The sequence below is a fragment of the Megalopta genalis genome, chromosome 2, assembly GCF_051020955.1.
Source record: "Megalopta genalis isolate 19385.01 chromosome 2, iyMegGena1_principal, whole genome shotgun sequence".
Classification (NCBI taxonomy): Eukaryota; Metazoa; Arthropoda; class Insecta; order Hymenoptera; family Halictidae; genus Megalopta; species Megalopta genalis.
In genome coordinates, this window is record NC_135014.1 from 19,987,540 (window position 1) to 20,002,981 (window position 15,442).

At 38.0% G+C, this 15,442-nt stretch overlaps 2 protein-coding genes across 3 annotated transcripts in view; one reads left to right on the top strand and one right to left on the bottom strand.

Annotated features, from left to right (window-relative positions):
* Nucleotides 1–15,442, bottom strand: part of timeout (circadian regulator timeout) — a 439,037-nt gene that overhangs the window by 134,688 nt on the left and 288,907 nt on the right. The window lies entirely within an intron of this gene.
* Nucleotides 9,859–14,795, top strand: LOC117220558 (piggyBac transposable element-derived protein 4). 2 transcript variants are annotated; one of them, XM_033470636.2, is made up of 3 exons: nt 9,859–10,417; nt 11,814–12,894; nt 13,889–14,795. In XM_033470636.2, exons 1-3 carry the CDS (start codon nt 10,088–10,090, stop codon nt 14,131–14,133), a joined length of 1,656 nt encoding a protein of 551 aa, XP_033326527.2. In that variant the 5' UTR covers nt 9,859–10,087; the 3' UTR covers nt 14,134–14,795. The 2 variants fall into 2 exon arrangements, with proteins under 2 accessions (XP_033326527.2, XP_076374830.1); XM_076518715.1 differs by having other exon boundaries at nt 11,814–12,935; nt 13,889–14,130.

Sequence of the window (15,442 nt, forward strand, 5' to 3'; positions counted from 1 at the left end):
TCTACTCTCATCACAAATCCTGACTCTCAAACTCATTCGCACGTCACTCGTAATGTTTCACATTTGTTCACGCTATTTGATTTTGGAAAACCAACTCGATGTATTTCACGGAAAATGATGCTCGCATAAATTACATTATTGGACCAAGTATTATTATTCATTCAAGTATTTTCCGTGAAAGAGTTCCCAAACTTTGCAGAATTGCAAAATAAGGAAATAGTCAATTTAACCGCGGTAGATTTGGCGTTAATTTCGAGCGCAAAATCAGGTACTGTATCAAAAACTATTCTTGACGTTAGGATGCTAGAACATCAGCGCTTTCGTAATAAAACGATGGAACGTATTTCTACGGGAAATCGCATCTTAACAGGCTGAAAGGGTTGTTTTCACCCGGGTAGAAATCAAACGACTGTTTCTACGCGACGCCGCCGTGCGTTCGCATGCACGATCGGACACGCGTGCACATGAATGACATGGAAGTTTGCGCATATGATTATCGCGAGCACATCGATGCCCGGCATGCGTTCCCCGGCCCGTGATATTTCTGCGGAAATTCCGGCTCGATTACCCAGAATTATAGCGGAAATTAACGCGCTCGATGGAGTGATAACGCGTGCGTAATGTTACAATAAACATCGGCCGTCGTGACCCCGGCACGGCCAGTTAGTAATTGCAAATTTCTACCCCGTTATTTCATTAGTTGTTATCGCAGCACGCCGACCCGCCGGGTTAATCGGCGAACGAACGAACCGCCGAAAAATTCCCGCAGTTTTCCGCGCCGCGCTGCCGCCGGTCCCAAAAAGAAACGAAACGTCGACGCGACGCGCAGAGAAATCAAATTTTTATAATTTGCTCGTTCGCGTTCGAACGAAATAAAAGTGTTTGCTGCAGTTTCCGAAGGTAATCAATGGGATTATCGTGATACTGAATATTTGCCTTTGATCAAGGAGATTTCGAAGCAGAAATCGAATTTCAAGGTCTTGCGATGCATCCAGCTGTAATAGTGCAATGAACTAAAGCTGTTTACTGGATTTTACGGTACGATGTCGCCGTTACGCATCAATTGGTGATAATAATATTTTATATATTTATTGTATATGCTATTAAATAGCTACCTTTTGTTTAATTGTGATTTTTGTATATTATTAAATGTACCGTTAGTTTAATTGCTTTAAATAATTTCTCTAAATAATTTCTTTGTTAATTTAATTAATTTCTTCATTCTCTAATTTCTCTTCTTCTCGCCTTCTTGGAGGAAGAAGAAGAAGAATATAATATAGAATAATAATAATAATAATAATAGAATATTTATCGTGTTCCGTTATTTACTCGAATGTTTAAATATCGATGGTACGAGAGAACGGAATTCCGTTCCGACTTGAAAGGACGGAATAACGTTTATACTTGACAGGTTATTGCTCGTCAAAATACGGCGAGGGAGTACATTTTTCGGAGCGAAAGACGTCGCGGAAAAACTCCCCCCGCGGAAACGAACTGACGCGTCCGAGCAATCATTTTGCCAAGTTTATTGGCTCAGATCGTTCGTACAGTGTGCGACAGCCGTGAAAAACAGCGATCGCGATTTACAACGAGGATTCGTCGATCGTGTTGCATTTGCATAGGCCGATGGAAAATATGAAATGACGGCGTACACAGTGGAAAAACCGAGGCTGGCATGCCCTGGGGCGACGGGCCGAGTCGGCAGCGGCGCACGGACACGCAATTAATATGCGCCAAGTGACATGCGAATGCTGTTCGGTATGCGGGACATCAACACCTCTATGATAGTAGGATTGTCGGGCCACTCGTGGCTCAATCTAGTACGCTCTCTCTCTCTCTCCCTCTTTTTCCCTCTCTCTCTCACTCTCTCTCTCTGTCTCCCTCTTTTTCCCTCTCTCACCCTTTCTCTCTCTCTCTCTCTCTCTCTCTCCCTCTTTTTCCCTCTCTCTCTCCCTCTTTTTCCCCCTCTCTCTCCCTCTTTTTCCCTCTCTCTCTCACTCTCTCCCTCTTTTTCCCTCTCTCACCCTTTCTCTCTCTCTCTATCTCCCTCTCTCTCCCTTTCTCTCTCTTCCTCTCTGTCCTGTTCTTTCGTCTCGCGTCCTTTTCTGCAACGCGTCAGTCGAACGCGTGCGACTAATCCCCGAAGGATGCTCCTCCTCTATCTCTCTCTGTCTCTATTTCTCCCTATTTCGCTGCCTCTTTCTATCTCCCTCTATCTTTAGTTCTCTACTTCTCTCGCCCTCTCTCTATCTCCATTTCTGTTCCACGCTGTCTCCAGTCCTCTACTTCTCTCTTTCTCCATTTCCATCTCTCTCTACCTCTTGTTCTCTACTGTGCTCTCTTTCACTACTTTTATCCCTCTCCATCTCTACTTCTCTGCTTCTCTCTGACTATTTTCATCTCTCTTTCTCTCTTTATTTCCATCTCTCTCCCTTTTTCTATCTCCAGTTCTCTTCGTCTCGATCTCTCTTTCTGTCACTCTCTTTCGCTTTAGTTTCCTATTTCCCTCTCTCTTTATTTCCCTCTTTCTCTATTTCTATCTCCCTCTGTCACCAGTTCTCTGCTTCTCTCTCTATTTCTGTCTCTCTCTCTATCTCTAGTTCTCTACTTCTCTCTTTCTCTATCCCTCTTATTCTCTATTTCTCTCTCTCTCTCTCTCTCTCTCTCTCTATTTCTGTCTCTCCCTATCTCTAGTTCTCTACTTCTCTCTTTCTCGTTCCCTCTTATTCTCTATTTCTCTCTATCTCTCTCTCTCTCTCTCTCCAGTTGTCCACTTCTCTCTTTCTCTATCTTTGTCACCCTCTTTCCCCTTCGCCTCTATCTCCATCATTCCGTATCCCCATCTCGCTCTGTCTCCGGTTCTCTTTTCCCCGTCGCTCATCAGTATTCAACGCCTTTAAACTGCTTTTTGACTCGGCCGCCGTGACCTACGGAATTCTATTTCGTAACTCGATTTAGGAATCGCTACTCCGCAAAACGCGTACTGCTGATGCGTTTGAAGGCCGGCCGACGGGAACCCGATCTTTGATTTTTCATAGGATCCAATACGCGATACTCGACGAGCAATATATTTTACGATAATTTGACTTTTACTGTCTGCATCGCGGATAATTTGAATCGATCGGGCCCGGTGTGGATTCAATGGGGAGTTCAGAATTTTTCGCAGGTCGATGGTTGCTGAACGGTAAATGAAATTGTTGGACACTGGAACGAGAAGATAGCGGAAGCATGAGAAATTAGACTATTGATCTTCGCGCAAAATAAACGTTTTGCATAAATAAGCGTCGATTGCAAGGAACGGGAACTTCGTAGACATTGATTTCCGTTCCGAACGAAACTTCTGGCGAGTTAAGAATAATATAATCGCGGTGAACAATTTTTCGGATAGTGTCACTGTTTGGCGTTGGATCGATTCGTTTTTGTCGTAATTGATATCATATTTACAATCTAACGATAATTGTGTTTCTTTCTTGCGATTAGTTGTACGTATATGAGATACGGAATGACGAAGATTGAACGTGAAATATGCAGTCGGTGTACAAAGTATTTGTACACCTTTTAAAACGGAAAAAATTGTTTATACTTGTGCCAAGCGATCTAAATATTTGTCGAACGCTAGAGGGATTAGTTTACTAGACGATAATTAAAACATTGTTTTCAAAAATTCCAATTGGTTGGCATGATAAAAAATTTATTGGTCACTATTTTTCGTTAATAACTCGTAAACAAAGCCGCGGATTGCATTTTCGCTAAGGAAAAAGTTACTTCAAATAATCTCAGGAATCACTCCCTTCCGTGTGTTAACATAATTATGGGACACCCTGTATACTGAGATATTGCTACTAGGAAGGTAGAATTTTATTTCGATTCAAATTTAGATAAACAAAATGTATATCAAGGGACGATCTTTTCAAAATTGATCTGTGTTTGAGGGCAATTCAGTGCCACCAATTACAACCTTCTTGAGTCAAAAAAAATTTCAAATATAATCTCAAACACTTATAAATAAACGAATTTTCAAACGTTACTCAAACACTTATAAATAAACGAATTTCCAAATGTTATTGGAACATTGGAACATTGTAAAATTGACTGCGAAAGGTTTTATAGTTTCTTCGCAAAAGAATCCCAAAGAAAGTTAAACAAAAACGCAGTTTCTGCTAGAATAATTTGTTAAAAATTTATCTCAGTTCGAGACTAGTCAGTGCCACCAATTTTAATCTTCTTTAGCTGAACAAATTTTTAACACTACCTTTAAGCAGCGCCAAAAACAGCTTATTCTGATCTTGAACGAGTATTATTGTCATATTTGCCGCAAGCAACACATACATATATCGAACAAATAATCCATAAACGTATTTTTAGAAACTGTATAAATAGTAAATTAAAAACTTAGTGATCCTAACTCAGTGTTAAATATTATTCAAACACCAATAACTAAACATTGTAAATTTGATCCGCAAAAGGTGTCATAGTTTCTTCGTGAAAAGATCCCAAAGGCAGTGAAACAGAAACGTTGTAAAAAGCGTTGCACAGTGGTATTGAATTATATCCTTTTAATTCGCTTGCTGATAGATCGAGCAAAGCTCCATTTTTCAGAGATAGCGTGCACATGATTCAAAGAATTGCACTACATACGCGAATTTCGTTCTATTCAGCGTTTTGTGATACGGTTTTGGTATTGAAACGGAACGCGGACGACACAGTGGAAGCTTTCTCGTCGCTTACGCTCGTTCTTTTATCCCCAATCTCGTGTACTATAAAATCTCCGGTCCCGATCACAAAAAGACCTTGTGCAAAACATCCGTGTACAATAAATCATGTTAGCTCTTTCCCCCGCGGTTACAATGGCTCCGCTGACTCGGCTATACACAGTGACTCTCAAGTCATTCGATGTTCGTTTCACGTGTATGGACAACGAAGGCACAACATCCCTACCCGCGTGAAATGGAAAAACGAGCACGCTGGGGGACGTCCCTTTTCGCGGGAGAATAATGAAAAATTTCTTTCGGCGTAGAAAAAACTATCGATCGATCCGTTCGTTCAGCTAAAATGATTGCGGAACGATAATGAAGTTCTGTGGAAACGATTCGTTTCGAATTACCAACGTTTGCAGATTTTCTGAACGTGATTTCAAATGATGGAACATTTGCCTTCTCTTTAGGAACGGCTGCGAATTATACATATATGCTTGTGAATTACAAGCACGTGTGGATTGTAAACATTTGTAAATTATATACATGCTCAAATGATAAACATTTGTAAATTAAGCAGTTTTTAATTATGTAAACGTGCAAATGGTAAACAGTTGTGGATTATAAACGTTTGTAAATTACAGACACATGTAAATTGTAAGCAATTATGAATTGTATATGTATATGTGCGAATTGTAAGCAGTTGTGAATTATATACATGCGCAAATGATAAACATTTGTAAATTAAGCAGTTTTGAATCACATAAATATGAAAATGATGAACAGTTGTGAGTTATAAACATTTCTAAATTATAAACACGTGTAAATTATGAGCAGTTGTGAATTGTATAAGCGTGCAATCGATAAATAGTTGTGAATTGTAAACATTTGTAAATTATGAACATGTATAGATTACGAACAATTTGAAATTATAAATAGTTGTGAATTATGAATGTGTGTAGAAATTGTATTTGTATACGCTGCAATTTTTTAAACAATTTCGTCGAAATATTCAGACGATATTTTGTTCAATAAGCCATTTGATTTACACAATTCAAAATAAAGTGATATTTTCACTGACACTTGATGGCGACATTTTATTCGATCGTAATAATTAACAAGCATCGATAATTGTTTCAAAAAAGAGCTACAATTTTATCAAAATATGCAAACAATAGCAATCTGTCCAATGTGCAAATTGATTTATTCAGTCCAAAATAAAATTAAATTTCGACTCAGATTTTCCGGCGATATTTTATTCAATCGTGACAAAAAATGGTCGAAGAATAAAAATTTGTTCAATGCGCCAATAGATTTATTCAGTCCTGAATAAAATTAAACTGCGACTAAAACGTTTTAGCTGCACCGTATTCGGTCGTAATAATCAGTAAGCTTCAACAATTGTTTAGAAAAGTAGGCTACAATTTTACCAAAATATACAGACAACAGGAATCTATTTAATTAGTCGATTAATTTGGTCTGAAATAAGTCAAACTTTGTATGTGACTTTTTGCTGACACGTTACTAAATTGTCAATACTAATTAGTATGTTCCGACAGTTGTTCGCACCTGTGCAAACTTTAAAATGAAATAGCTGATTAATTAAATCACAGAATAATTGTCATAATTGATCGAATTTCCGCTCTCTAAAAATTGTTTCGAATCGTCTGTCCTCTTAATGACAAACAAGTGTCTAACTATTGAAGTAATTTTCAGAAGCTCACGTAAAAATGATATTTAAATCTGTCAACAGAAATTGAATAAATCCCTTGGGTAAATACCACTGCATGGGAACAGCGTTTTAATTGAAATTCGTAATAATTTGAAATTCGTAATCACTATAAAAGTGAAGATATGTTTGCCAACGTATTCAAATATTAAATTATCCTTCCACTTATTAAAATTATTACTTCGTGAAATATAACTCAGGTTAATATCTCCAAAAGATTAAAGCTGGCAAAATCAATGGATTAATTAAGTGTTAACATGTAGAATTACATACTCGCAAGTATTTAATTCTACATGTAATCACTTATATATATTCACAAGTATTTAATCCTGCATGTAATCACTTAATTGATCCATTAATTTTGCCAGCTTTAATCTTTTGGAGACATTAACCTGAATTTTATTATTGCGAGTTTATTGCGAGTTTTCTACGCGAGTGTGTATGTTTGTGCGTTTGACTACGTATATGTGTAAATATGTATATTAAGTAACTATCGTACTAAATTTTAGTTGTCATAACATTATATTATTTTTTAATCGATAAGTATAACTTGTACGAGCTTCGTTTGTAATAGTCATTTATTCCTGTATTAAATGGAATACTAGTTGAAATACTGAATTGATTTTACAAATATATAATAGGTTATATATAACATATACAAATATATATAATATAAAAATATATATTCTAGAATATGAACCTGAAATTCAAATAATTTATTATGCACGAAATGAAATACTTGATACTTATTCTTCAACGCAGCATAAATAACTATTTCATCCCTATGACATAAATTCCGATGAAATAAATCTTGAAATATCATTTCGTACAAACATCATTGCATTAACTATTTCCAATACTTTCCCAAATATTTTAACCCAGATCTGTGTGGCCAACGTTGGTAAAAATTCGGATGCAATAAATTCGATAAAATCGAAGTCGAAGGATCGTGAAACGATAGTGATTTTCGACTGGGGAAAAAAGGACGGCTAGTGGACGGCCAACTAAACAACCGGGACCACACCAGGCCGGGCCTCAATATTACGTTACTCTAATTCACTTAAATGCTCTATTGAGCCGAATATTCTGCGCAGTATGGCGGCTGACAAACCGGGTCATTTATTCCGCAGACCGCGATGGTTCATTCCACGCTATCCCATGGTTCAGTTACTCGCGACCAAATCCAAAACCTCCGCCGCATGTTGCTGCACACGCTACATACTGATGCCGAATGACGATTTGTAATGAACATCCGTGTAAAGACATAAACTGGAAATTCACGCGAAACAAAAACGGGACCCGCGGGCCGCCGTTTGCGGAGAAATTCTGGCAAATGACTCGCCGGCCGGCACCGGACATTGCGAAATAACGTAATCTGATTAAATCGCCGGTCACTATTAAATCGCAAAATTCTCGCCAAGTGTCCTTCGATTGTCCCGCGTTCCTGGCATTACATTCGAACGCGTCGCTGGGAAGTGTTCGTTTGTAACGCGATTCGCTTTTTCAGCGCGGCCGGCAAGCTTTGACGAAATATACAGGGTGTCGCAGCATCGGCGACACCATCGAGAAGGGGATGGTTCTACGTTAAAAAGAAAACAAATAAAAAATAGATCTTTTCATTCGTTACTACGTTATCGAGAAAATCGACTTTAAATTAATAAATTAAATTATATATAAAATTTAAAAATTATATAATATAATATATAAATTATAATATATATATATAATTATATAAATTATATAATAGTTTAAATTAATAAATTTTTCTTGTGCGTTCACGATTTTTTATTTCAACTACACATTTTTGCTATAACTCCATAAAATCCATATGATCGTGTATAACCATAGATCAAAGACTAATACGTATGCATTACGAAAGAAGATATTTATGTAATGTAACAATTTTCCGCATTAGTTGCAGATTTTATGAATTCATGAAAAAAAAAACTGCAAAGATATCAGAAGAATTTGTGAATATATTTGTAGTACAACTTATTCAAATTGTTAATACTAAATCTGGCAAGGCTGATCGAATGACCATTTCATATTTTTCATTTAACAATTATTGAAATAACAAGGATGCTTCAATGGGATAAAATGCAATAAATTCGATGCAATATATTCGAACGTATTTTTCGAACGAAGATCGCACAAAATCTAAATAAATTCGATCACTTTGCAGAGGAAAATCATTCCGTTTACATTTACGCTTTGTAGGTTTAATGTTGATCCCTTGCAGTACCATTATAGATCAGCGTTGTTAAATAAAGAAATACATTTTTATCGAACTTTTGTTTCTTACACTTGACAGAGAAACATTTTATTTTGCACAGAGATCCGCAGACTAGTTACGAGCAATCGAGATACAATAAATTCTCTATATTTTTCTTTCAACTTGTAACCAAAAATGAACAATTTAGGAAGAGGAGATATGATTATTCGAGCCTCGCGGCTCTTGTTTATAGCCGCCGATTGTCAACAATTGAGCCGTTTATTTAGAAAGTGGCATAAGTCACTTTGTTTTTAAGTCGATATAATTAAGGGTTTGCGTTTTAACACGTTTCAAAATATGGATGCTAACTTTCGAGAAGATTTTCTTGTACTTGTTATCTCAGGATACTGATATTTTTCTCAGTATAAATAATTTCGTATAAACATTAAAAAATCACCACTTTTCATCACGGTAAAATGACTCATGCCACTTTCAAAATAAACGGCTCAATTATAAAAACGAGGTGCAAGGCTCGAATCGTATGTATTTCCTCTTCACAAATTGTTCATTTTTGTTTCCAAGCTGAGGGTTAATTCGGGAGATTTTACCGTAAATTGCACGCACGCATAAATATCAGGGGGACAGAATTATAGAATTACAATTTTCGTTTTTTAGTTTTGCAATTTGAAACACCCATTATACATTTGCAAAATCAATAAAGTATTCCGACTAGCATTTCATTTAACGCAGAAATAAATTTCCATTTTAAACGAAGCATACGTAGCACAGCTGGAATGAACAATATTTGCAAATACTTGTATTTATTGTTCGAAATATTTAAGCGACCGAACTAAAGTTTCCCACGTCGACAATCGTTACCGACAATGACAGCGATTTTTCCGTCGCATAAAATCGTTCCTAACGAAAAACATTCTGCTCGAATAAATAATCGTTATCCCAAGCTCGTTTCTCATTTCTGTTGCAACAATTATACCCTGCGATCTTCACGATCAACAATTTTCAAGTCATCGTCTGACACGAATTTTCGCGTTATTTCTCCGGAAACGGATCTCGAGAGCAGAAAATCCCCCCCCAAAAAAAGAAAAAAAATGTCCAGCTCTTCTCGAAAGAGACCAGGGCACGTGTCCGCCCACACCGTCCCTGCTCGGCCGAGGTTAGGTTATCCATCCGTCGGCCATTACATAGTTGGCTGGTCTCACGTTCGCGTGAGTTCAGGTTCGCAGCCGGTCTCACGTGTGCGTCAGTATAGTATCGAGCCCAGAAGCCGGCTAAATCCAATCAATCTCTTCATCCCAGTGCCGTGCGGTCTCCTTCGCAACCGGCTCCGCCGGCATCCACGTCGTCCGACGTAGTTCGCGGAAATCCACGTCTCGTTTAAAACCGCACGACAGCGAATTCGATGCGCGGCAGTGCATCGCGGATGCGGCCGCGATGTCCGGCTCCTCGGATAACTTTTATCTGCTGACGAGCAGCGACGAGGAGGGCTCCTCCGGCAGCGAGAGCGACATCACCTCGAAACGATTCACCAAGTACCGGTTGCCGATCTATAGCGACTCCGAGGAGGACAATAACGATCGTCAGGCCGGCGCCGAGTGGACGGAGATCGATGCGCCGCCGGAAGTGCACTCTTTCCGCGGAGAACCTGGTCCGCGGGGATTAGAGGACGCCGGAAACGTGAAGCAGACGGTGCAGCTGTTCGTCGGGGATGATCTGGTCCAGTCGTTCGTTGACGAGACCAATCGCTACTTCCAGCACGACAAGGTCCCGCGATTAATCATCAGTTTTGGGAATGGCGTGACGCGAAATTTCACGCGGAATCGGGAACAACGCTTTCTCTTTCAAGCAAAAAACTTCTCTTCTTTCTCAACAAACGCTTCTGCTTCGCTGTTGTCGATGAATTCGAACATAGCCGGGTCCAAATCTTTCCATGATTTTAAATTTTTAATAGTAATTTTAATAAGTAATGAATAGTGTGTTAATATTCTTCAATACATTTATTTTTTTCCCATGATTTTAAATTTGCCTTACTCATTTTTAATCATAATGTTAGTAAGTGAAGAATAGGATGTTAATATTCTTCAATACGTTTATTCTCTTTCCATGTTTTAAATTTGTCTTACTCATTTTTAATAATAATCTTAATAAGTAATGGATAGTATGTTAATATTGTTCAATACATTTATTTTTTCCATGATTTTAAATTTGCCTTACTCATTTTTAATAATAATCTTAATAAGTAATGAATAGTATGTTAATATATATATTCTTCAATACGTTTATTCTTTCCATGATTTTAAATTTGCCTTACTCATTTTTAATAATAATCTTAATAAGTAATGAATAGTATGTTAATATTCTTCAACACATTTATTCTTTCCATGATTTTAAATTTGCCTTACTCATTTTTAATAATAATCTTAATAAGTAATGAATAGTATATTAATATTCTTCAATGCAATTATTCTTTCCATGATTTTAAATTTGCCTTACTCATTTTTAATAATAATGTTAGCAAGTAAAGAATAGTATGTTAATATTCATCAATACATTTATTCTTTCCATGATTTTAAATTTGTCTTACACATTTTTAATAACAATCTTAACAAGTTAAAAATAGTTCATTCAATCTTTTCACAATTTTAAATTTCTCTTACACATTCTTAATAATAATTTTGACAATATATATTAATGGATAGATATATTAATATCCTTAACTATTAAATATAAATTAAGTCATCCAATCGATAACTGGTAGAAGTGGTCACTAAATGACTCCATTGTTAATGACCTCTTGGAAATGAACTCAATAATCAATACAAAATGAACTGATGCCAATCGGATCTAAGTAAAAATATTGCAACTAAGAAATACAAATATTTGTGAATTTTTAGCAACAAATGCATAGAATCCCTTAGTCTGACAGTCTTCTTACTATCAACTTCTTATTATAACAATCAAAAAGTCTGTTTCGATTTCGAACAAATGAATAAATTCTCGCACGTAGTTACGATACCATCATCATCGTAATCCTGACACGTGGTAGCAGTGCAATTTGGTCGAACGTCAAAGCTTTAGACGCTGAACATCCGCGCGAGTTCACACCGAAACCGCGCATAATCCGAACCCATAATTCTGAACGGGATGTCTATCACAGCAGAACCTCTTCACCCCGACGACCTCGAAGACCGCGACATGGACCGACGTCACAGTCGCCGAGATGAAGAAGTTCCTGGCACTGATCGTGATCATGGGCCAGGTGGAGAAGGACGACCGCAACGACTACTGGTCGGCCGATCCCCTAATCGCCACCCCCATCTTCTCGCAAACCATGACGAGGAACCGGTTTCGGCAGATCTGGCAGGGTTGGAACTTCGACGGCGACGATATCCCCGAGGAAAACAAATCGATCAGCATCGCGAGCGTCTTGGCGTACTTCATAAGGAAGTTCCAAGGGGTCTACAAGCCTGGCAGAGATCTACGATTGAGCGAGACCGTGATCCCTTGGAGGGGAAAGTTGCCTTTCGGTTCGCATAATTCCGGGAAGAGCGAGAAGCATAGGATCCTGGTGCGCACTGTCTCCGAGGCGCTGACAGGCTACATTTCGAACTTGAAGGTGTACTATGAGCAGGATCAGAAGCTGAACGAGAGTGTTCTGAACATCCTGCAGCCGTACCTAAACCTCTGGCACCACGTCTACGTGGATAACTATTACGACAATATAAGGACCATCGAGAAATTGCTGGAACGCGGGACGAGGGTCTGCGGGATCATCAACCGGAACACCTGCATTCCGGACTGCCTGAAGCATTTTAACCTGCAGAAGTACGAGGCGAGGTTCCGCAGGAAAGGCGACGTGCTGATCCAGGCGTGGAAGCCGAAGCACAAGACCGTCTACGTCATCTCGACGATCCATTCCGCCGATCTGATCGGCACCGGGAAGTCCAGCAAAAGGACCAACGAGGAGATCAAGAAACCAACCTGCGTCGTCGAGTTCAATAAACTGTTGAAGTCCGTGAACAGAGCCGATCAGTATTCGTGCTACTCGATTCTCAGACGATCGAAGCGGTGGCAGAAGAAAGTAGTTCTCTATCTGATCAATTGCGCTCTGTTCAACGCTTTCGTCGTCCACAAACAGAGCTGCAAGAGCGATCTCCACTTTAAGAAGTTCCTGTTGTGCGTCGCTCGCGATTGGATCACCGCCGAGGAAGTCGCCGTGGCTTCCGGGGATCCGCAACCGAGTATGAATTTATTGCTACATTGCACACTGGTCTGGAAAGCGGTAATTCAAATTTCTACAAAACTCGTACGAATATGTTCGCAGAGGAAGAATTTATTCGTACAGGAATTCAGGCGGGAAATAATTTATTTGAATGAAAATGATGGAATGTAATGTGTTTTTCCATAGTTCAGCGACTTATTTCTACCGTGTTTCTTTTTCGAATTATTCGAATAACGAATTATTTGAATAAAGAATTACTCGAATAACGATTTATTCGAATTATTTGAGTAACGGATTATAAGAATTATTTGAATAACGAATTATTCGCACAAAGAATTATTAGAATAACGAATTATTCGAATAATGAATTTTTCGAATAACGAATTATTCGCACAAAGAATTATTCGAATAACGAATTATTCGCACAAAGGATTATTCGAACAATGAATTATTCGAATAACGAATTATTCGCACAAAGAATTATTCGAATAACGAATTATTCGAATAATGAATTTTTCGAATAACGAATTATTCGCACAAAGAATTATTCGAATAACGAATTATTCGCACAAAGGATTATTCGAACAATGAATTATTCGAATAACGAATTATTCGCACAAAGAATTATTCGAATAACGAATTATTCGCACAAAGAATTATTCGAACAATGCATTTTTCGAATAACGAATTATTCGCACAAAGGATTATTCGAACAATGAATTTTTCGAATAACGAATTATTCGCACAAAGAATTATTCGAATAAAGAATCATTCGAACAATGAATTTTTCGAATAAGGAATTATTCGAACAACGAATTATTCGAATAAAGAATCATTCGAATAAATAGACAGATAATTTATGAGGAATAAAATGAATTATTCGTATGAAAACTATTCGATTAGAAGGAATTCATTCGGATAATTAGCTTAGGTAAATCATTCGTTGGACAGACTAATCGATGTAAAAACCTTGTACTTTGCGTAATTAATTAATGGACTGATTTGATGATCAGGTTCGTCGATGCCGAATAAACGAGCTCCGAAGTATGATCCTCCATCGAGGCTGTCCTTGGACATGCGGGAGCACACGATCACCAAAATTGTCGGCAGCGGGAAGATAGAGAACCCTCGGCGGCCGTGCAGAGTGTGCACCGCTGCGAAGAAACGCAGTTCTACCGTGTTCATGTGTTCCACCTGCGGTGTTGCATTGCACGTTGGCAAGTGCTTCGAGAAGTATCACACCTTGGAAAAATATTAGCGCACCGCTTGGCACTTATTAGAGACTTGCTAATTATCCCGTGACATGAGGTGCGAATATTTGCCACAGTACCTCCTTTGTACTCTACTAGTACATACTTCGAACATTGCACTTTGCTTCGCATATGTTTGTATGCGATGGTAAATATTTCTGTACGATAATAAATTGTTATATATACAGTACTATATATTTATATATAATATTATATACATACTTGTATGTAATATTAAATAGTTATATGTAATACCATGTATTTATATATAATATTGGATATTTGTATGTAACATTAAGTATTTATGTACGATATTAAATAGTTATATGTAATACTGTTAATTAACTTGGTAATAGACAATCGTAATATTTGACACGAGAATTTCTGATTGCGCTGCATCACAGAATATTGCAGAGATGTAAGTAGATAAATAGTTATATGTATGTAAGTAATAAATAGTTATATGTATATTTACATATAATATTGCATATTTGTATGTAACATTAAATATTTATGTTATACTATATATTTACATATAGTACCATATGTGTGTATGTATTATTATATAATTATATCTATTGCTATATTTGTATACAGCACTCTATATTTATATCTAATATTATATATTTATATGTAATACCAAATAAATTTTTCAGAAATTGTTTATAGAGCCTGCAGCTGAACAAGAGAACTGATTTCCTGTAGAAATGATTCTATAATAGCACTTTAAGCATAAGGAAACATCATTTACAGCAAATATTCAATTAAACGTCAACGCACTTTTCACTGAAGACGAATTCCGGTAACTCGGGCAACTGGACGACAATGTTAAATGAAACAAAAGGTGCTTGTATAGCAGACAAAACGATCCGCGTGACAGTTGAAGCGTGAACGTGTAAAGTTAGGGTAATAATTCGGAATGCAGAGGATTAGAGAGGATGAAGAAGAAACGCGGGCAATTCGGGCGATTGAAACAAGACGGGCGAGTGTTTCAGCACTCGATACAGAAAACGGAATTCTCGCGCCATTAGCGTAGCAGGTTGAAAGTTAGGGCAATCACGGTAGTCACGAGCGACGAGCAACGCGCGGCATTTCGAGTCCAAACCGATCACGATCGGAACACGCGGGAGGGGCGAGGTTTTATCTTCCCGGAGTTGGATTGTCAAAACGAGTTCGTACTGCTGACTGAACTTTCCACCGGGCCGGAATTGCCACGCAACCACGGAACGTTGTCGCAGCAATTCCGAACGGTCGCCAGTAATGCCGCTGCCCATTCGGCTCGATTACGACGTACGATACTGCCCGGCAAATTGTTCA

Coding starts and splice junctions, on each gene's coding strand:
- LOC117220558 (XM_033470636.2), top strand. CDS start 10,088: ATGTCCGGCTCCTCGGATAACTTTTATCTGCTGACGAGCAGCGACGAG. Junction 10,418..11,813: donor GCTACTTCCAGCACGACAAG/GTCCCGCGATTA, acceptor CTATCACAGCAG/AACCTCTTCACCCCGACGAC. Junction 12,895..13,888: donor TTCCGGGGATCCGCAACCGA/GTATGAATTTAT, acceptor TTTGATGATCAG/GTTCGTCGATGCCGAATAAA.